This window comes from Triplophysa rosa, linkage group LG2 (genome assembly GCF_024868665.1).
Source record: "Triplophysa rosa linkage group LG2, Trosa_1v2, whole genome shotgun sequence".
NCBI classification, from domain to species: Eukaryota; Metazoa; Chordata; class Actinopteri; order Cypriniformes; family Nemacheilidae; genus Triplophysa; species Triplophysa rosa.
In genome coordinates, this window is record NC_079891.1 from 33220994 (window position 1) to 33244653 (window position 23660).

The window sequence follows — 23660 nt, forward strand, 5'->3', positions numbered from 1 at the left end:
TCACTCTCTCGCTTTCTTTTCTTTGCTTCCTCCGACAAAACCCTCTTTGGTTTTTTGGCTGGCTCTGCCATGGTGATGTTTTGGTTCGTTTAGTCTTACTGTTAGCTCTGCTGTTGGCCAACTTCTCCCAGGCTGCGACTAAAACGTGACGTATGCCGTAAAGCAGGGGATAGGCGGGGCTTGTACCGACCAGAACACCAAAGTTACAAGTGCAATTTCAGCTGATAGGAGGCTGCTTAGGTAGTAACGGCAGTAAAATTCGTCCAGTTAAAAGTTGTACTACCACTAAAATAATTTTTGAAGACATTATTATAAGGTCAAAAAGTTACTCGTTGCCGCTTTAAGAGATTTATTTGACGCCTCTGCTGAAATCTTAAATAAATAATTATAGTTGGTTATTAATATTTTATATTCATTATCAATATAAAAATTATATAATTATTAAAGTAATTATTAATTATTTCACTAGTATTGAGTGAATATATGTAAACAAAAATATAATTTTGAGCTAACGGCGACGCCATATTTGGGAGGGCAAAACTGCCCTATAAATAAGGTAAGATGGACGCTGGAGCTGCGGTTTTTCTGTATGTATAAAAAATACAATGCCTTTACATTTCTAAACTTGTTATTAAAATATTTTTGTTATACGTTCACGTATGTGTTTGCGTGTGTCCGCCCTGCCCTTCCCAATATGGCGGCACTGTTGAGACATCATAGTGGGCCAAAGCGCTCAATTCTACATTCACTCCGGACACATTTGACTGTCGTACCAAACACAGACCGGAAGTGTTTCTGTTTTAAACAGTCGCGATCGCTGCTGTGTTGTTTTATACGTTTTGTAAACATTTTATTTTGGTTTGTTGTAACCTTTTCGTCCACAGAAATGGGTAAAAGACAGCATCAAAAAGATAAGATGTAAGTTGAAACGAAACATTACGCGTGTTGTAGATATCCTACACATCATTATTTAGTTACTTTTAAGTGTGATTTTCAATGTATTTAGTTATACATTACTGTTGCCAGTTCGCTCTTATTTTCTTATTTAATGTTTATTTTGTGTGAAAAACGTTTTCTTCATATCTGTGTGTTACAGGTACATTACATGTGCAGAATACACTCAGTTTTATGGAGGGAAGAAATCAGGTACACTGACTTCTTCATAAATTGATCCATGGTGGCACCACATATAACTGAGTAACATATAACTAAAAATTGATGTAAGGTTATTTGGTGGCTTTTTAGTGAAAAATGTGATGATCTACACTTGTGCAGTGACATCCACATATTTCGAAGGGTTGCTCAGATGTTCGATAATTTTTTTTTTTTGTGAGTCTATAACCTTTGATTATTTATGCTTGAAATCAATAATAATGTATATTTATTCATTTTGTTAATAGAAATTCCTCAAGGCAATTTTAGGCGACTGCCCTTCGATCACTGCAGGTGAGTTAATCAAATAATTCTCATTTAATGTGATACTTGTGGTCAGTAGTTTAGATCTAGTAAAACAGAGCATGCCTGCATAACTAGTGATCTGTCATTTCCATTGACGCAGCTGTTGGAATGATGTTTTTCTGAACAGTAATCTGTGTGTTTGTGTTGTCTTTTAAATTGGACTTTTTATCCCTTTCACAGTCTCTCTCTTCAGCCCTTTGAGTATCCAATGTGCACAGTGGATGGGGTGGTGTTTGATTTAATGTGAGTATTACTCTCACCAGCAGTAGTGTATCGCAGTATCTTATCTTGTTTGTTAAGATGTTATTTGAATTCCTTACCGTATATACAGTAGATGCTTTGACTACTTTATAGTATTTGATGTTCGGTGTAAGCTTTGCTGTATTTTAAGCGAGCTCATAGATGATCCAGAAAACTGTTTTTTCCTCAATAGGAGCATAGTGCCCTGGATTAAGAAGTATGGTACCAACCCCATTACTGGAGAGGTATTTAATTTATATCTACATATAGCATATTTCTTTTAAAAAATAAAATTATGAATCATTTTATTTTTTTGGACAAAAGTAGCTGCTAAAATGGTTGGATGTAAATTTCTTGTTTCATTTTGTTGAACCACTAGAGGGCGATAGACTCCACATGATAGACTCCACAAGCAATCTAAGGCAAACATTATATGACACATTATAGTAAACCACAGAATACGCAACATGAACTGTTGTAGTTCATGCACTCCAAAGCTTTCAAACGTTCTTGGTTCTGCACATGCTGTAAAGTGCACTTTGGTCAATTTAAAAGAAAAGTTCCATCATACAACCTCAACTGGTTATGTCTTATACTAGAATTTATTTGTAGGTCTCTTAGCCTCACATATCTACTCAAGGTGTATCTTTTAGGTGTATATCATTTGATACCTTCTGAAGTATAAATCTAAGCACTTTTGCATATGTTTTGCATGTTATAATCTTAGTTTCATTTTTATGCCATTGAGTCCACTTAAGGGGAATAAGTTGAGTCTTGTGTTGCTTAGAAGGCAGAAACTGTACTGTACTAATTTATAAAACATTAGAAACGATATTTTGTAGGCATGCTGACAGTGGCTAAAAGTGTTCTTTATTTGCCAAAGCAGGGTGTAAAATGCTGTATAATCAGTTCTCTGGACACGTGCGCCATTACTGCACCCTTAATTTATGTTATAGGAGTTATAGGATCTCAGCATGTGCGTGCTGCATGCGTAATCGGTTGTTGAGTGTGAGACAGGATGTATTTGCTCAGTGTGTTTGTGTGGTTGGTGAAACTTTGACGTTCACTCTCGACGTCTGCTAAAGCACAAGACTGTTATTCATAATTCATCCTTAAATCTTCACAGTTACGTGTCTGAGTACATGTCTCGACACGTGTGTTCAGTTTGACCTTTCTCAGAAATATTGATGATTGATGTGGTATAAAAGTAGTGTGCGTGACTACGGAACTAAACAGTAACTTTTGACTAAAGAGAATTATACTCAGATTAAACTATATTAGATTTGATCATCTTCAGTGTCGTCAACCTTTGTCAAAATTTATAGAAAGGTTATCTTGTCATTTTCTCAAGCAGCTTTTTTTGGTCTCTCCTTGAGATGCTTTTTAAACAGCATTGAATGATTTCGCATCTGCTTTTTCTTCATTATTTAGTCCAAGTCTTCTATTTCAAATACATTTGAAAAATAATTGAAAATTTGTAACGAAAAAATGTACGTGTTATTTCTAAGTATACAGTATGTCAATTTGAAAACATCGGCCAGCATACTTAAACATTCAATCAAAACCTTATTATTTAATAAATCCCACCTGATCTGATTCTTAACAATTCTTTGATTCGCTCAATCCTAAAGGAAGTGCTTGTTTTCTTATTTTTTATCGATATATTTTGTCTGCCTTCAAAATCGCTTCACTTTCCTACTGATATAACCAAGGTTGCATGGAAGTATATCAAGCCAACAACATTCAATATTATTCTCTCTGAGTATTCTCTTTGTGTATATTTTATGTTGTCTTCAAATAATATGTTTGTAGCAAAATGTTTATGATAGTAAGAGAGTGTTGTGCTGGCGTGATGGGTGCTTTTTAAATAAATAACATGTAAAAGTAACGCATGCATCTTTCTTAGTTTGCATTACATCACATGCAAAAAACACAGTTCACCAAACAGCGTAACATGCTTGTGGTTAATATTGCGATGAATTGTGGTATGTGAAATCATGAAATGGCATACTGTTAGTAAAGCTTGTAAAGAGCATGATTCTTTTTTGTAAGGATTGAAAGACAGACAATCACTCACTCTCTGTTTCTCTCTCTTTTTAGAAGCTTGAAGCTAAATCCCTCATCAAGCTTAACATCAGCAAAAACAATGATGGTAAATATGTGTGTGTGTGTGTGTGTGTGTGTGTTCGCACTAGATCCTCTTACCCGACCCGTGTCAACAGCAATATGTGTAAATAAAAGCAGATAATGGATTGAAGTTCTGTGTTTTAGGGAAGTACCACTGTCCTGTGCTGTACACCGTCTTCACAAACAACTCTCACATTGTTGCCAATAAAGTCACTGGAAATGTTTTCTCAAACGAGGTAAAACAAACCACCTTCTGATTGTTTCTCTTTACAGATCTTTCCGTATGTTTGTGATTATTTGCAACCTAAAGGGGATGTTTAATACACAACGTTTCTCACAAAGAAGTTGCAACTTCTTACTTAGTATTAGAATGAAACGGCCTGTGTTCGTACATGAACTTCACCCAAAATTGAAGCTTTTTTCCATGCAACAAAAGCATACAATGATAACAGACAGTCGAGCTCCAAAGGAGACAAAAGTTTACTTTCCATACATTATCATGAAGGAAAGTCTGAAATTGTGTGTGTATGTTTGGAACTCAATGACTGTCCTATTTTCAGTCATTTGTCCTCTTTAGCATCATTGTGATTTCTTTCTTTATTTTTGGATGAGTGAAAAAATGTTTGGGCTTCTTCTAGTTAATGTAATTGACAACCAAAATATGGCTCATGTAAGATGTATTTATGAAAACATTCAAACATGAACGCTCGTCATTATGTTGTGAACTTGTGTTTTGTCCAGGCTGTGGAACAGCTCAACATCAAGACAAAGAGTTATAAAGACCTGCTGACCGACGAGCCCTTCACCCGTCAGGATCTCATCACTTTACAGGTGCGTCAGTGTAGCTATGGAACGTTCATGTGTTGATATGTTCGTTGTGATGTCTGTGAGATGAGCGTGTTGTGAAGTGTCAGGTTGAATGTATAGACCATTTACGTGCGCTGTATTGATTACAGCTGTCGCCATAGAGACAGACAATCTGGTCTTTGATCAGTTCAGGGGGTTTCGTGATTGACAGCCCAGGTTCAGTAAGTTGGGTTAAAAGGATAACTTGATTTTGCTGACTTGGTTGACTGTTGATAACCATAGAAAATCCTGCCATGACCAGAAGAGCTGGTAAGGCCTGTACAAAAGAAAAAAGAAACAAACACAGGAAAACTGGGTCATTCCGTGTCAAATCAACCAAATTTGGAATATTTCCCTAGCTCAAATTCTTGATTTTTCAAATATTTTTACAGATGCCACAGATGAATTTTAACGGAGTAATGCACTCATTTGTAGAGGAGGGTAAAAATGATTTTCACCTGAAATTTGGAGCCATATTAGAGGAGGTGAAAAACGACAAGAAATATACCAGCATTATCATTTTAGTTGTCCACAGAGTTGAGCAATCATTAATGCATTTTATGCCAATGTTGACAATTCAAAAATAAGGAAAAAGCACTTTTCGTGTTATTTTTACAAAATTTGCATGCCTGTAACTCAAGAAATGTTAGATACACCTTAACGTCCTTTTAGATTCTTGTGCTTTACCAACTTTTCCTTCAATATTTTGTGATTTACTTGAGGATAAAATTCTACATAATGTACGTTGTGCAAAAATATCACCGTTATCTCATAATTCCATTCTTCATAATTACTTTAGCCTGGATTTCAGACTGGATCACATTGAAGTAAAATATTTTTTTAAATAACGTGCTTCAGCGAGTCCTGCACAATACAACCAGGCAAGTGCGCCAGGATAATAAATATGGGTCGGTTTCGATTTATTGTTGATTTTAAACCTCGTTCATGTTGCCGTGACCCAGTTTACTTTTGGTTTAATTTGTTCTATTCCAGCGCCATGTGGTGACTGTCTGAAGTTGTAAAGTCTTGTGTTAATCCATGTAAACACTGTGTTAGAAAGGAACTTACAAGGGTTAGGTTTCTGTGAAGAGATCTGTGCATGGCACTGAGTCTGTGTGTTTGACCTACACTGTCCAGTAATGGAAAGCTGACCCGTTGTGTCCTTGCACAGTTTATTTTAGCTCATGGCGACTGTAGATGGGCGTTACGGGTGTGTTCTGAGAAAGAGAAAGGGTGAGATTAGACCGAATGGGTCAGAGTGGAAGGTTAGGATGCGTCTGTCCCTGCAGCTGTTGGCGGTACGGTTTTGGAGGTTATTTTGGGATGGGAAAGTTGGAGATTTGTTTTAAACAGGGTTCGGGTGGAGGGAGGGAAAGTATTTGAGATGAGAGGGATGGTTGAGGGCTGGGGGACTTTAACAGCCCTGCCGGGGTACGGTTTCACTGTCTGACCTATTTGGAACAGATACGGTGGGTGAAACACAAAGCAGAGACAAAGAGAGAACGAGGTCCTGAACTTTCTTTTCTGTCTCTATTTGTGTGCGTTTCAGTGGGCAATCCCCCAAACTGTGCAACTTTTCCTCTAAACTGATGACACAGAGCCAAAACAAATCCATTACGGTGTAGTCGCTCGTCTTTGGGGAAAATGTAGAACAAGCAGATTATATTTACGCAGTACTGCGATGGGTACAAAACTGATTTATAAATAAGAAGGCCTACATATGAGCTACAGTTGTCATATAACGTCTTGTATTCTTTTTCATGTTCCAGGATCCTACAAATCTGGATAAATTCAATGTGTCCAACTTCTTCCATGTTAAAAACAATTTGAAAGTCCTGGACCCAGGTTAGCTGTGTGTTGTGTTTTTATTACATTCATTGTGTTGTCTTGTAAAATTTAATACGATTTGGTGAATTTGAACTCTTTCTGCAGTATTTAATATGTATGCTGTGCAGAGTGCACAGACTTTTTATATTGTCGAAATATCTGGAATACTTAAGGACTCTTCACACCAAAGATGATAACTATAACTATAAAGTATTATAAATCTGAAAAAAATGTAAGAGAATAGCACAGTCCATAACTAGAACGATACAGAAAACAGTGTCATTGGAATCACTTTTAAAGCATTTTTTTTCTGCTGACGGACGATAAAACATGGACCGCCAATCAAAATCTATTCGAAGTTGAATGTGACATCATGTTATCGTACATTGGCGTGGAAGCTATTAACAATATCTTCGTTGTAGGGATGTACCGATACTACATTTCTCCACCGTTATCGATAGCTGAATATTCTGAGTCATATCTGCCGATACCGATAGTGTGGTGGTTATAATAACTCGCATTAACTAAATTATGAAGAATAAATTAATATTTCCTAACTTTCTGAATGTTATTAATTCATATAATGACTATTAATATCGAACATCAAACTGGTGATGTATCTCAACGTTTTCTGTATACAGTGCACAAATTTATTGCATTTTCCTGTCCTCTTTTGATTGACAGGCTATGTCGGCCCTGATCATCAGCTGTTTTTAAACTATCGGCCAATAGTCTGAAAAATTGCGATAGCGATCACTGGCCGATATATCGGTGCATACTTTATAGTTAGCATTCTTGGTGTGAACAGGCCTTTACTTGGCAAAGTATGTCAGCCAGACTCACCTGTGAGAACAAAAGTATTCAGGTGTGCTATTGTCACTTTAGTCCGCTTATTTAAAGTTCATTACATAATGCTATTACATGCTTTAGTCGTACCATGATGGTTTTGGGAGATGAAGTGGTTAATGAGGTTAAATCAAACGGCATTCACAGAGGACTCGCTCTACATAATGAACGGCGTACAAAGGGCACCGAAGCCCATAAAAATGACCAGCAGCGCAGGAATAGCTGTGCGTATTTTATACGGACTGACCGGTCGCTCTTAAATTAGCCGAGAAGATCCATATTCCTGACAGCAGAACAACAGCGTGTGCAGTGCTGGTGGAGCAGGTTTCATGATGTGGCTAATTTATTCTGCAGAACTGCAACACTTTTCCAACTATCTTTATAAGTTTGTATCATTTTCCATCTCCAAACAAATTGACTTTTAATTTTAGGATACATGGGTAATAGACGAATAAACCTTATATGGTGAGACATAGCAAACATTTAGAGAAAAACTAACGATGAAGATAAATCTCTCTTATGCTATATTATTTTATGAATATAAATAGTATTCAATAATAAACAGTATTAGTAACTTTTTTTGTTGCTGTTACACCGTAACACACATGTAGGGTTTATTTGTCCATAAACCCATGTACAGTCGATGTTTAATACCTAATACATATTGTAATGCACTATATGTTATATTTAAATAATAGTTGCCACAGTTATACGACGAACTCTTATCTGTTCATGATTATAGCTTTGAAGAGAAAAGTAAAAAACATAAAAATGTACATGAAAATATTAACATTCAAAATATTGATATTAAAACATAGAAAATGAAAAAATATATTATATAAAAAATATACTTTATATGTTTTATCAAATTAAATATATCATTTTATTCAAATGTTTGTGGTTGTCTAGAGATATGTTTTTTAGTTTTTTGAAAGATTCACTGGGACAAAAATATGTAACTTGGCAAAAAAAAATTCTAAAACTAATTTCAGCTATTTAGCCATACACCCTATGACTAAAAGATTTTTTAAACCAATGAGAAACCTTTAGCAAAGTGATGCTAAACTTTCAAACAGAAATGTATTGTACTAGATGTTGGTTTGATGGAACTCTGTCTGTTTTTTCTTTCTCTGCAGATGAGGAGAAGGCCAAACTTGACCCAGCGTACCATCTTAAAACCACCAATCTTGAGACGCGAGAAACGCTGGCTGAACTCTACAGGGACTATAAAGGAGACCAGCTGTTGGCTTCCACCATGAAAGAGCCAGAAACCAAAAAAACAGACAAGCTCAATGCTGTAAGTGTTTCAAGAGAAACTACATTCTCTCTTTCAGCCGTGCATTTCTACTTTCGATTTGAATTGTTTTCCTGGTTTTTCCTCATGACATAGTCGCTTCAAAATGCAAAGGTTGTCATGATATTGAACCTTAATCTGAAACCTCGACTAAGATTATGAGGGCTATAAATAAACGTCTGGAATGTGATGTTTTATAGGGTGACTCTTCTGCGTTGTTATGCGTGGTGTTTAAGGGCACATAAAACGGTGCTGGGTCACAGTAAAGTGTCTTTGGATGTGTGTGTTTGAGAAAGTGTCAGTGCATCATGAGGTCATTTGCCTCTCAGTTTCTACCACCATCACACAGCAACTGGAGCAGAAGAAACTGGCCTTGCAGGATCCTCCACCAGCCACACGCACACACAACACACTTGAAATTCTTCAGAACGTCACATTGAAATCTTTGTGTCTAAAAATAGCATTCCACGTACATACTTTTTAGAAAACGTCCTCCCAAAAACAAATCTTTCTAGATAGTGAGTCTTTCTGTGGTGGTTATTAATGCATCTCTGGCCGTGTCCCAGGACGACTTCTACCCCGGGTTTAAGAATATCTTCCCCTGTTCTTCCAGCTGTATTAGCTTTGCTTGCTCAGCCCGTTCACAATGCAGGCGTTGAGTTTAATTGGCTGGACTTTAGCATGCCAGTCTATTTCAGTCTTGTCCGTGCTAGCCTGGCCTTGTGACGTTGAAATGGACTAGCATTCTCTGACTGATTGAGATTGGCTATCTCTGCGTCACACTGAGGCGATTATGATATCCCAAAGTTAGGCTTTTTCAACTTGTTTAAGCCAAACGTTTCTGCAGTGTATGTATGTTTACACGGGGACATATTTAAGACCATTTTGTAAGGTTTTTATGCTACAGACAGGACTAATAGCTCATATCATGTGTTATTAGTTTCGCTGTATTTCTTGTAGTTTATCGTCTTTTTTCCAGTTAATGCTGAGGTAAAAAGAGGTAAAAATCTTGATAAAAATACTTGAGGAAGAACGTTACAAACATGTAAATGTCATGTTTATTTCGTTGTTTATTTCTACTTCCTCTTTACATGATTTATTTCCTGTTTGGATTTGTCTATTTTATCTCTGCAACTGTTATGCAACGTTCAGATTTTTAGCAGAAATGGAAGCAATTCTATTTCTCTCATTTGTTTCTCTTTTTCTGTCTTTTTCTCTCCCCTGGTTCTCTCTCTCTCTCTCTCTCTCTCTCTACTCTCGACCTCACCAGTGTCCCAGTGTACTCATTCTTCCTTTGGAAGCCATGTTTGTCTGTGTCTGCCGCTCTCTACGGCCAGACTGTGATCACTGAGGATCCGTCTCTGTTTTACATCTCCAACAGTGTAGAGATCATCTGCCAGATTGTATTTTCTGTTTAGGGTCTGACAGCATTCTAGTGTACTTTCCTTTTCCCAATGATCTAAATAGCACTTTTGACTTTCTTTGATCATTTGGTTTATTCTGATTTGGTTTTGTTCCGTTGTGCAGGCTTTAGGTCTCAGCTCTTGGGTTTTAAGTGCTTCTTATTGAAGTGTGTTAGGAGGACCTAATTCAGCCCTGCATGCATTATTTGGTGTTCTTCTCTGAACTCTTAAAATGTTTCTACAGAATTCAGCATGTAGGGATTCTATGGGGTGTTTATCCCATTTGGAGTAATCTGTCAGACACTGTGGACCCCAAACATAGCAGCCATATACAGCTATAGGCATAATTACACTCTCTCTCTCTCTAGGCTCACTATTCCACTGGACGAGTTTCTGCATCCTTCACATCCACAGCAATGGCTCCAGCTACCGTTCATGAAGCAGGTAACAGTCTCTCTCAGTCGATTCTCACATAGCCAAAGTTTTCATTATCAGCCTTGTTCTGCCCAGGATCTGACATCATTTGAGTTTTCTGGTATTTCTGATTCCAATATGTGAACTGAAGTGGTTATGAAATTCAGCCCAAGTTTACATTTTAATGTTTGGCGGTCATGGCGTGACTGCTGACACACAGAACAAATTACACAATTCCTCCACTGGTTAATGCTGTGAGGAAGTTGGGGCATTTCAAATGATTGCATCATTGCAATACCTGTAACTGTTAGACACAGAAATTATTGGTGTCTGAGGTTTTGAATCTGGATTCAATATGTCCCAGAAAACCTATCGACCTCTGTCAAAGCAGCTGTCTAAGGTTTCACATACCTGTTTATTCTTTTTGTGTTTGCATAAGGCGGTAATGCTAAATGTGTAAAGATGTAGGTTGTCATTGTGTTTTCAGACGCCATTGCTGATGATGCCGTTCGATACCAGTATGTTAAGAAGAAAGGCTATGTTCGCCTGCAAACCAACAAAGGGGATTTGAATCTGGAGTTACATTGCGATAAGGTAACAGTGTGAAACGCTTGAGCAGGTTTTCATACAGATTGGGAAAAGTTTGAACCGAGGTTATTTCACAAAATTAATAAAGAAAACGCATTTTGTGTTGTGTTTATTAAACTGAAATACACTAAAATTATATAGAAAAAGTCTTTAGTTTTATGATAAATTGTTGAATTTTTATAACACCATACTTTTTGAATCTTTCCTTGACAAATATGTTACAGTATATTACAAAAAATATAAACCACGACCAAAACTAATGAAACTCAATGAAAAATAAATAAACTTAACTAGCAAACTGCTTCAAAGGTGTGTTAAAACTAAATGAAATTTAAAAACAAAGTTATATAAAAAATTATATAATATCGGTTTGGACAAAATGTCCAGTGTTTTCAGGTCATTATACGCTTCTTTCTAAAAAGTGTTACCGTCTCATTTGTTGTATTTTTTCCTCTCATTTCTTAATTTGGTTGGTTCTGTATCCCACCGAGCTTGTAAAATCATCCCCGCCTTAAAACGCTTCCCCAGAAGAATGGTGTTCTTTATGGCCTTGTGCCGGCAGTAAAACTTGCCCACGATTCTCTCTGTCCTCGACTGGATGGATACAGAGAGCCTGTTTGTTATTTATGTGAGTGTTCTGACAGTCAGTCACTCTGGAGATGAATCCACCACACTTGATTCACTTACCTCTCTATATATCTGTCATGTTTGTGTTTCCATTTAACACGAGCGGTGAACTTTGAATTATTTACATACGTAAGATTACGTGCTTGCAAATCTCTTCACGTTTATCATGTTTTATATACATTTTTTCCATTTTATGCTTTCGTGCATGCTGCGGCTTAATGTAATCCCTTGTAATCCTTAAAGCTACAGTGTATAAAATATTTTCTTCTCTCCTATGGTCTTAAATGCTGAGGCCGTTTACGAAAGCATTTGTATGTTGAGTTCCCTTAATGGTCCAGTGTATGAAATCTAGTGGCATCTAGTGGTGAGGTTGTGAACTGCAACCAGCAGCTCAACCCTCTCTCCCCTCCCTTTCGAAGCACTACGGCAGCTGACACAGAACTAAGATGTTGTCACGTTTTATGAAACACGCATTCTGCAGAGCAGTTTGTCCGTTTAGGGCGACTGTAGAGACAACATGACGAAATTCCATGTAAGGAGACCATGTATGTAGATGGAAATAGCTCATTCTAAGGTAATAAAAACCTAACGCTTCATTATGTAAGGTCTTTATACACCTCTGAAGACATAGTTATGTTTATTATATTGCATTTCTGTCAATAGATCCTCCAAAAAATAAGTGTAACACGCCGGGGCATTCAACACCTGTTTTGTTTGTTTGCTTCTTCTGCATAAGCGAATTGTGATTTTTCCTTTGTGAAAATAATGACTGTTTTCAAACAAGTTTTCCGAACACTCCCCTTGTCATTGGTAAAGACCTCTCTCTCGCTCTCTCTCTCTCTCTCTCTCTCGCTCTCTCTCTCTCTCTCTCGCTCTCTCTCGCTCGCTCTCTCGCTCTCTCTCTCTCTCTCTCTCTCTCTCTCTCTCTCGCTCGCTCGCGCTCTCTCTCGCTCTCTCTCTCTCTCTCTCGCTCGCTCGCGCTCTCTCTCGCTCTCTCTCTCTCTTGCTCGCTCGCTCTCTCTCTCTCGCTCGCTCGCTCTCTCTCTCTCTCTCTCTCGCTCGCACGCTCGCACGCTCGCGCACTCTCTCTCTCGCTCGCTTGCTCACTCTCTCTCTCTTTCTCGCTCTCTCTCCTCGCTCTCTCTCGCTCCTCTCTCTCGCTCCTCTCTCTCTCTCTCTCTCTCTCTCTCTCGCTCTCTCTCTGCTCTCTCTCGCTCTGCTCGCTCTTGCTCTGCTCTCTCTCTGCTCCGCTCTCTCTCTCTCTCCCTCTCGCTCGCTCGCTCCTCGCTCGCCGCTCGCTCTCTTGCTCCGCGTCTCTTCCTCTGTGCATCGGCCTTCTCGCTCATTCGTCTGCTTTCTCCCGTACTCTCTCCTCTTCTTCTCTTCTCGGCTCCCCGGCTTTCTTCTTCGCTTTCTCTTCTGGCTGCTCGCACTCGTCTCTACTCTCCGATCTCTCTCTTCGCCTCTGTTTTTCACCGTTCGCTCTCATGGATGGATCGCAACGCTAGTCTCTTCTTAGCTCCTCGAGTAGCATCTGTTTCGAAAGATCGGTTCGCTTCTTCCTCGAGTGTCCTCTGCTCTCTGCTCTGTCGTTCTCGCTCTCCTTCTCTCTCTTCTGTATCTCTCTCTCTGCATCCATCTTTCATGCTCTCGTCTCTCTCTGCTTTCTCTCTCCTCGGCTCCTCGGTCTCTTCTCAGCGCGTCGCGCAGCTCTGTTTCGTTCCTCTCGGTCTCTTGTGCGTCGAACTTTCTCTCTTCTTCTCTCTCTTCTCTTTCTCTCTAGTTTTCTCTCTTCTCTGTCTTCTCATCTCTCTCTCATCATCTCTTCCTGCCTCCCTCATTCTCGGCTTTCTCTTCTTCCGGTACCTCGTCTTCGTCTCTCTCTCGCTCTCTCTCGCTCTCTCTCTCTCGCTCTCTCTCTCTCTCGCTCGCTCGCGCTCTCTCTCGCTCTCTCTCTCTCTCTCGCTCGCTCGCTCTCTCTCTCGCTCTCTCTCTCTCTCGCTCGCTCGCGCTCTCTCTCGCTCTCTCTCTCTCTCTCTCGCTCGCTCGCGCTCTCTCTCGCTCTCTCTCTCTCTTGCTCGCTCGCTCTCTCTCTCTCGCTCGCTCGCTCTCTCTCTCTCTCTCTCTCGCTCGCACGCTCGCACGCTCGCGCACTCTCTCTCTCGCTCGCTTGCTCACTCTCTCTCTCTTTCTCTCTCGCTCTCGCTCTCTCTCGCTCTCGCTCTCTTGCGTGCACACACACAAACATTATACAGGGAGACATCCTCATGTCTTTGTGTGTGGTTGTGTCACTTGGGAACAAAGGTAAACTCTGCCAGTAGGACATAGAAACAGCCCTCTGTCATCTTCGTAGTCCTAACTAGGTGCTATTTTTGTTTCTTTTTATTGGCTGTGCACTTGTCAAATCAGGTAGAAGAAGAGAGGTCACATCATTGACGAGTAAATGAAAAAAACGAATAATAACAAATGCCCTCGAGTATCCATAAAGCTGATGCTGATTTTAATCTCGGCATCTTTACGTTAAGCTTTTTGTTCAAGCGTTTACAAACGGTTGTGGCATCAAAATCAAAATGTAATTTCAATCTTGACTCGCTTGACCTGTTTTTGGGAATCAAGTGTAATGTAGAATCGATTTCTGCGTCTCACAGTACAGGGGCGATATACGTGAAAAATATACCTTGAAAATACTTTGAATTAGTTGCAAGTGTCTGTTTGGTTGTTGTGTTGGAAATAAAGACGTATTAAAAAATGTTTATCATGCCTGTCACTTCTGTTTTCTCCACAACGAAGATGTGGTCATGTTTAAGAAACAGTTTTCATAAATCACATTTTGTGACATTCAGGACTGACATTTGTTTGACTTTTTTCAGGTCCCTAAGGCTGGAGAAAACTTTATTAAACTGTGCAAGAAAGGATATTACGACGGCACCGTATTCCACCGCTCTATTCGAAATTTCATGGTTCGTTGATTTCTCTTATAAATGCTACGTTCATCTTTTTTGCTGAAGTACACCGCTCCTGTTTGTATGTGTATGTGTGTCTGAATTTGGGTATTCCAGATCATAACTAGCAATCATTATAGTTATTATTATTGAAGTCAGAAGGGTTTCTTTAGGTATGTTTTATGTCTAATGAATATGATATTTCTGTAGCAAGCAGATTTCTCACACTGTATATTTGTTAAGTATATTACACCCTGCCAATGGCTGTTTGTGATGCGTAAAATAAAGTCGATCTGGCATTTTGTCCTTCAAATGGAAGCTCATGTTTGCTTTTACACCTCTGGATTTTGATAAGCAACAGACCATCATGGATTCCTTGCTTTTTTACTTATTCAAAAGTGGAAATATAACACAAAAATTGTTAACATTTATTCCACTTCTTCGTTATCTTTCTTCGACATTTGCATGATTGATTTAGTCTAGGTGTCACTCACATTAATATTATATTTTTTGTGACTTATAATTGTCGTTCATTGTTTGCAGATTCAAGGAGGAGACCCTACAGGCACTGGTACAGGTAATAGGCCTACAGTTGACTTTATTTTTAAATTATAGAAACTTTATGAAAAGTCTCTCATATGTTCAAGTCTCCTCTCCCGACTGTATATTTTGTTTGGACAAGTTTGTTTCGGGAGGTGGTTTTTCACGAATCGCGATACATGTGCATCAGTAGCCAGGTTTCCATTACAGATTTGCGCAAAACTTAAAGGAGCAGTATGTAATAATTTTACTGTATTAAATCAAGACAATACCTTAATATGTTCGTAGACACTTAGAAAACATGCAAAGTTCATATATTGGTTTGTCCAAAATACAATTCTATAGCTAGTTATTCCACTCTGAAATGTGCTTTCCGTGCCGGAATGTCTGCTTTTGTTTTGGTCCGTGTGACCCCGCCCACTGACGATTTACCCACTAGTGTATTTCCACAGCTCGGTTGCCAGTTTGCGACAATCACAGCATGTTGCAGCAAACAAACGGAGTCAGAGCAGATTCCACCCTTTCCGTTACTATTACGTTGCAAACTTAGAAAGAATTACTATATTATTTTACAACTTACGAGGCGTAATATACAATTTAATTACGGTTATTTAAACGAGACGGTAATATGGCCCGTAAATGCGACCTCCGGAGGACGCAACCTCTGAAACGAGCTGCTGATCGAGTTATATTTGCAAACAACAAAACCACTGCAAAAAATAAATACTTTCTTTTTTAGGCACATTTGTAAGGTTTGTGCTCCCGCGGTCACGGGTGTTAAAAGCTCACGTCTAGCTGAAGAGCTGAAAGGCCTGTGCATGTCTAAAATTCAATCCTATAAAAAATGCACCACCCTCACACGAGACCTCCGTCTCGCACTGAAGAGCAAAGACAAACATGAGAAGAAAGCGTTTAGTTTTCCAATTCAGGCCAGAAGCCTTCAATCTTCTCACAGTTTGGTTTACACACACATTGACATGCATGCTTGGCAGCCGAACTAGAACATTGATTGACTGGAGGGGGCGGGGCTTGGGTCCTGTTTTAAAAAATTTGCCGACACACACATGTATATGTAGCGCTCATGGCAGGATGATCTGAAAACAGAGTGAGACATGATGCTTTTATGGTGGTGCGTTTATGAATTATAGATTTGAATACTAGACCGTGAGCCATCCCTGCCACATATTACATGCCTGGATGTGTTTTTTGTACATGTGAATGTCAAGTCAATATCTATTAACAATATTATGAAAAAGTCTGAAATTCACATTCATGTCAGAGTTATTATAGTTTTGATTTTGGTTTTATTAATATTTTAAATTAGCTTTTATTTTTAGATTGTTAATTTTAGTTAAAGTTTTAGCAATTTTGGTATATGCTTTTGTCATTTTATAATTTATTGGTTTATTTTTAATGTTGCTGTTGATTAATTAATTTTTATTTTAGTTTTGTTTTATTTTACTGCTTTTAACTTACTTGCGTTTATTTTTGGGGCAACATTTCAATTTTTCCTTGAGTTAAGTTTTTCCAATAATTTTTAGGTCAATCATTTATTTGATTTCAATGAACAGGAACGTTTTCAAAGTTTTAATTTTAGTAAGCTAAAATAACCTTGATTCATGTACAGTAATATTGCCTTTTACTTTAACATGTTCAGCGATAAAAAGGCATTAGTAACTGATTAGATTTGTTATTGATATATTAAATGACAGTCTTATTTAGATATTTTTGAAGGCTTTGATCGTGTTTAGACTAGGCATCGCCCGAATACCGGTCCCAAGGTATACGCGGTTTAAAAAGCCGCCGTTTTAAAACCACTCAAATTTCTGTTATACTGTTCCCAAGGTATGAGCTCTTGTTTCATCTCATCAAAGACGGAAAGTGCAGGAATCCATCAGGTTCTGTGCTATTTTTTTGTTAATTTGTTGTTTGCTCATCGGCATTTAATTAATTAATTTTTATATATTTATGTATGTTTAATTACTAGAAATGCATGTAAAAAGACTAGAAAGGGATGCAATGCTTTCAAAAAGTTTGGGAACCGCTGATTTAACCTGCCATACTGTACATGTTTACTACTGTTCCAAATATTTTGTGTTGCTTAAATATATTGTGTTCAATGATTTTACCCAGACATTTAAAAGAACACGTTTTAAAGCTGTAACCGAAATACCGCCATACCGCGAAACGGTGTCATTTTGGCTCGAGGTGATCATACCGTCAAATGATCATGCCTAGTTACACATATCCAAATACAAGGACATACGAGTACCCCCCAAAAAAATTCAGAAATGTTTTGTAATACCTATATTCACTCTATAACCTTTTTCCTCTTTCTTTTTAATCGAGTCAGTCGGGGTGGGTTGTGTAGAAAATGTCAGCAGGGTCATAAATTATGCAGAAATGTCGCCCGCTGGACTCAAAAAGCAGATTGATGGTAAATTGTAGATGTTACTTTACTGCTCAACAACTGAAAATATGCAATGCTCCACACATGGTGCTGGCTTTGAGCTTTTTAAATGGTTTGATGGTATTTAAAAGGATAGTCCCGGTCACGTAATATAATATAAACTGCTGTTATAGTTCAACAGAACTGGAATCTGACGTACTGATGAAATGTTTATCTGTGCGGTTTCAGCAATGACTTGTTCATTGCCGTGGATTTAGGTAACTAGAGATTTAGAAAACATCATTCATTATAGCTTAAATTTTAAACGTAGTTGTTTTTTTAATTTAGTCAACTTCGAATTACTCTTCCAGTGTCACACAAGAAAGCAACACTCCTGTTTTCTAAAGAAAACACACAAATTAGGTTGTCTCTGTAATCCTTTTTTTAAACAGACGTGTATTTAAATGTGTGTCTGTACCTGGTGACGTTGTGTAATTGTTTGCTAATATTCATATCATCTTTTCCTCGGCCTGTCAATCATCTCTCTGTTGTTCTGTGCAGGCGGTGAATCGTTTTGGGGGAAAAAGTTTAAGGATGAATTCAGACCCAATCTGTCACACACGGGTCGTGGCATTCTCAGCATGGCTAACTCGGGACCCAACACAAATAAATCACAGTTGTGAGTCTTTGGATCTGCTCAATGCCATAGTTGCATTGTAATGAAATTATTCAAACATTCTCTTTAATATTTGAGTTGAAAGTCGTAAGTATTGAAGGTATTAAACGCATGCAAATTGACCGTTCAACAAACTAAAACACTTTTTTTAACTTCAAGCTGCAATCTGTAACTTTTGTATTGTACAAAAAACAAAATGCAAAGTGCGTAAAAATTACTCTCTACTGATTCACAATAGTAAGCTTATAAAGATGAGTTTGACAAATTTATTTTACTTAAGTAATCTTCAATTTTACACTTTGAACAGAGGTGGTGATATAGATTATTAGGAAAAGATTTTTTAGGCTTAGTTGTGATGTGTTTGTATGTTTTTTATAAAGCTTAAATTTGTATATTTGTTAAAAACAAGATATTACATTTTATATGTATTAACAATATATGAAAACCCCCCTATTGATTTACATAACTGACATCATCATTCTTCGAAATACACCAAATATGTTTTTTACATTTGAACTTTTAAGGAAAAGTTTGTCTGCCTCGCAAGCACTGGTATTTCCTTAAGGAATTACAAAACCAGTTTTTACACATAATTCATCTCTGTTTTGTCAACTCCTGGTTCACTTTCTTCTCTTTCAGCTTCATAACGTTCCGCTCATGCACATACCTGGACCGGAAACACACCGTGTTTGGAAGGTAAATCTTAAATGTAGTTTTGTCTCTAGTAAAACATATCGACTTCACATCTCGCCGAGCCATCACTTCAGCAGACCGCTGTGTGCTGTATAATAGTGTTTGTTATAGAGGAGTTTATCCGACAGAACCGCTGCCTGTCAAAGGTCAGCAATGCATTGTAAACTAGCACACAAGCTGTACCGGTGTCTCGAGGGGTTGTGGTTGGGTGGATTTGTGTTTGCATTGGAACAAACACGTTTCTAAAGTCATTTTTTTATAGCTTTTGTTATGTACTGTCTGTTACATATCATTTATTGACACCTGGTCTCGGTGTTTAGGACCTCTGTGTTTAGGACGGTGAGAGCAAATAAGTAAAAAAAGACATAAAAAACAAGTTGCATGGATCAGATTGACAGTTTAATAGATGTAATATAAAAGATAGTTCGCAGCGATAGACCAGAATCTGTTGATGCTACGTTGTTATTGATTTGTTGTGCATCGTGTGTTTGTGTTACGAGTCAAAAAAATACATGACTTGTTTAGTCTGCTTTCTCGTTGTAAAGCATCACTTCTGTTGGTTCAGAATTCACAAACACACTTTCAGGGAATGTCTTGTGTATCTGGCATCGAGATGAAATCCTTGGGCTCAAGCTGTGGAATTCCGAGGTTTGTTGGCATACATCTGCACCAAACTCTTGTGCACACTCACACGCTGCCCTCAGCGTGTGAGTGTGTATGTGTACATACATGTGTACACATGTATGTGTACACGTGCAGTAAGAATGCACACACGCCCCTCCAGCCTCAGCCTATGGGCCATCGAGAGACCTGAGACCGGTTCAAGAAAAAATCTCCCATGACAACCCGAGACCTCTCAGGAATGACGTGAAGAAAATACATGTGTGTGCATGTACACCTAACAAAACAAACATGAGAAAGGGGGAGGGGTTTACTTATTGTTTGTGTATAGATTGCTGTCATTAACAATTTTTTGGAAGTAACAGTTCGCTCAAAAATACAAACTCTGTCATTTATTCATTCGTATGTAGTACATAACACGAAAGAAGATATTTTGAGGAATGTCTGGTGGTTTAAGAGATTCAGTGCAGTCTCCTCAGAGAGATTTTCAGGTCTTGGCACTGAACAATGACTTTCAGCGTGATTTTGATGGGTTGTTATGTCCCTCGCTTTCTTTTTTCTAGAGTGGTTGGTGGATTTGAGACTCTCACAGCGTTGGAGAATGTTGAAAGTGATCCTAAGACAGACAAACCCAAGGTGCTGGCGCCGTTTTCATCACTCCTGTAGCATCAGAAATCCGCCATGTGATTGGAGGATGGGCCGTGCATGCTTTTGTTGACTTCTGTCAAATCCCAAATTTGAAGAGAATTTATTTTGATAATACTTGGATAAAATTTTGTTTTTATCTTGTATAAATGCATTTTAGCTTTATTCTGTTTCTCAGTCTCTCTCTCTCTGTTTCTCACTTTCAGTCAGAGTTAACAATTCTGAGTGCTTCGGTATTCGTGGACCCTTATGAGGAAGCGGATGCACAGGTGAGTTTGTGTATGCGTATACAGGGAGTCAGTGGTTTTGGTTTTAAATCATGACGCTGTGTGTTTAGATCACAGCCGAGCGGGAGAAAGAGGCCCAGAAACAGGAGGAGGAGAGAGCGCAAACTTCTGCTTCGACCAGCAAAGCAAAGACAGAATCGCAGCCGAAAACCTTTCGATCGGGAGTGGGCAAATACATCAACATGGCTGCCAAGTGAGTGAACACACACACGCTCATGACGAAACACTTTTGATTTGATGAGGGGATACTAAAGGATGTATTAAAGGCATTGCAAAAGGAATACAATCTGACAACATATCTGTATATATTATGATAACATATTATATTACAATACTTGTTAGGACTTATCTTACAGCAATGAGCACATTTGAGTTACATTGAATTTTTGCTTCCAATGCTGAAGTTTCTGATATTTACATTGACACAGTATTGGACATTGGGTTTTTATTAGTGCTGTCAATCGATTAAAAAATTTAATCGGATTAATCACACATTTTCTGTGATTAATCACGATTAATCGCACATAACAATAATATTTTAAAATATACTTCAACATTTTAATAATTTCACATTTAATCTTCAAATTGATGTAGACACAACATATTTCTTTAACAGCGTCATTTTATGAATGAAAGAAAACGTTTTGATATTAGTACTGTAACTGATGTCTCTATTAAATTGATTATTTTAACATTAATTATAGCCATTCAACAATATAATTGAGAGCTATCATGAAATATACAGAAATTGAAGGAAGTTCTCAAACACTTTACAGTCTTTAATGCTAAATTATAAATTAAATGCAGAAGAATTCTCATTAAAGCTACAAAATCACATTGATTTCTTCTTTTATTTTGTTCTTTGATTAACATTAGTGACAGGAGTCAGAGCAGCACGTTTAAGAGCGCGGCCCCTTTAAGAGCTGTCTCAGTACGCAGATCTGACCGTCACCGCACTCCCATTTTCACAACTCTTTGCATTCATTTAAGATTTTATTTTACACTTTGAAGTCTGTGCTTAAGAAAATGCTCGACAAAACGGGCTTTCTGACATAATCTTGTATGGTTTTATCCATTCAAGCACGAAAGAGAACTTAACACGGATGCGCTGTCTGACAGAGATTCACCGACGCAGCCTTCAGCCCGTGACTGTTTACACCAGACTGGACCTCGCGTTGCGTTTTGCCGCGTCCCACAGTTTAGAAGCGGTCTATCTTCATTGAACGCGTCAAAGCAACTGTTTCAAATCGCGCTTAAGTGGTTTAAAAGCCTGTACACGAATAAGAGCGTGATTACATAATGTAACGCTAGACAAAGAATGTCAAAACAAACGGATGCTGCGTTAATTGCGTTAAATATTTTTCACGCGTTAATATGAAAAAATTAATCGCATGCGTTAACGCGTTAACGTTGACAGCCCTAGTTTTTATCCAAAATAACGTCCAGTCTACAGCTGCGGAAATCAATTAAGAGATAGTTGTAAAATAATTTTCAGATTTTCTGAATTTACTATTTATACAAATGTGTTTAGGTAAAATGATCGTTTTTGTTTAATTCTGTGAACTACTAACAATATTTCTCCCAAATTTCAAATAAAATATTGTTTCTATTTGCATTTATTTGCAGAAAATGAAAACTGGAGAAACAGGTCAAAATAACAGTAAAGATGCTCTGTATTTTTTCTTTCCACGAAGGGATAATGCGATGATATTGTGTGCTCGTGCTGTAGTTCCGTCCCGCCTTCAGCAGCTGGTGTTTTTAATCGTACAGCTGTATCTCTCTTTTAATTTTTTTATCAAACTAAATACTCTTTGAAGATATGACGTACGCAATACTTCCGTATAGGTAGTCAAGATCAATATGAGATTTGTGTTACCCCATCTTTAAGTAATACAACAGTAATATTTCTACATGTATTTAGGAAAAGTTCAAATTATTTTTTTATGTGATAACCTGAATTCTTTCACAGTTTTCATGTGTCTTGTCATGCTGTCAGTCTTTCACATTGTTGTTGGATGACTTTGTCACTCCTGGTTTGGTTTTGTTGAACAAACCCATATGCTTTGTGTGATGTCCATTGTTCTATTTATGTAAGAAAGGCAAAGTTCTTTTTTTACTGCAAAAATGTTCACTGCTCATGTCACTGAGATTTCTGTGCTGTACATAAACACAAACGTTTACGGTGGAAGGATTGTTGTTAAACAGAAGTCTGAAATCTCATCAAGACACACCTGGGTGTTTGTGGGTGTCGGTGGGTTTGTCCCGCATCACAGCGGGGATCAGGATATGAGCAGCGTTTACCGCAGGAGATTTTTTTAATTATCCTTCACAACCCTACTGTTTCTCTACACACACACTCGCACAAATCTACACACCTGCTGCTCACACCAGAGTTCTGGATCACACCCACCACTGCTCCACTTCTTGTCGTTTTCTCTATAATTCAAAATCCTGTTTTTGCTACGGCACCTTTAAGACTTTTATAAGTCATAAAAATAGGCCTTAAGAATAGTCTAGCATTATTTGTTTGTGGTCTTGGTTCAATATTTTGTATCAACTGCAGTGACATTTATACACGAGGTTCGGCTTAAACATCCAGATCTGTTGCGGTGGCGCTCTGTCCTTTAATAACCGAAACACGCTGCTATGGTCAGACTCAGATGATCATTACTGAATCAATTACACCACCATAATAAACTTTCCTGTCTCATTCACTCTCCATCCACAGGAAACATTCCCATCCAGATAGTGACAAACCCTCCACAAGTGAAACACCTGCCAAGAAACCCAAAGGCAGATCGGGTTTTGGAGACTTTAGCTCGTGGTAGAGGAACTCCGATCTACAGGACTGTCTGGTTTTGGACACAATATGAGATGTTGGACTGAACGTGACACTCGTGAAGTGTCTTTATTATCTTTATTTCCTTTTTTGTATTTGAGTGATGAAAGTTATACAGTTTTGTAGGGCTGTTTAATGATTAATCGTGATTTATCGCATCCAGAATAAAAGTTTGTGTTTACATAATACATGTCTGTGCGTGTGTTATATTTATTTTGTATTTATACACATACATGTATATAGTTAAGAATAAAAAAAGAATAAATGTTTATATATATAATTCAAATTATATATAAATATACATTTACACACGCAAATATTTCCTAAATATATATACAGTACATGTGTTCATAAATAC

The 23660-nt window shown here is 37.9% G+C and overlaps 1 protein-coding gene across 1 annotated transcript; it reads left to right on the plus strand.

The window, feature by feature from the left end:
- Positions 1-779: 779 nt before the first annotated feature.
- ppil2 (peptidylprolyl isomerase (cyclophilin)-like 2) lies at positions 780-23660 on the plus strand. Its single transcript, XM_057321833.1, has 20 exons — positions 780-918; positions 1097-1146; positions 1401-1446; positions 1639-1701; positions 1892-1943; positions 3799-3850; positions 3970-4061; positions 4567-4656; positions 6441-6516; positions 8481-8641; positions 10410-10485; positions 10943-11049; positions 14541-14630; positions 15156-15189; positions 18103-18220; positions 18857-18913; positions 20095-20167; positions 20383-20445; positions 20514-20656; positions 23192-23660. Exons 1-20 carry the CDS (start codon positions 887-889, stop codon positions 23289-23291), a joined length of 1575 nt encoding a protein of 524 aa, XP_057177816.1. The 5' UTR covers positions 780-886; the 3' UTR covers positions 23292-23660.

Bases quoted from the DNA above. Each gene is read 5' to 3' on its own strand.
- ppil2 (XM_057321833.1), top strand. From the start codon at position 887: ATGGGTAAAAGACAGCATCAAAAAGATAAGAT. The intron at 4,657-6,440 runs GTGCGTCAGTGT...TTCATGTTCCAG, and splicing joins AGGATCTCATCACTTTACAG to GATCCTACAAATCTGGATAA. The intron at 14,631-15,155 runs GTTCGTTGATTT...CATTGTTTGCAG, and splicing joins GCTCTATTCGAAATTTCATG to ATTCAAGGAGGAGACCCTAC.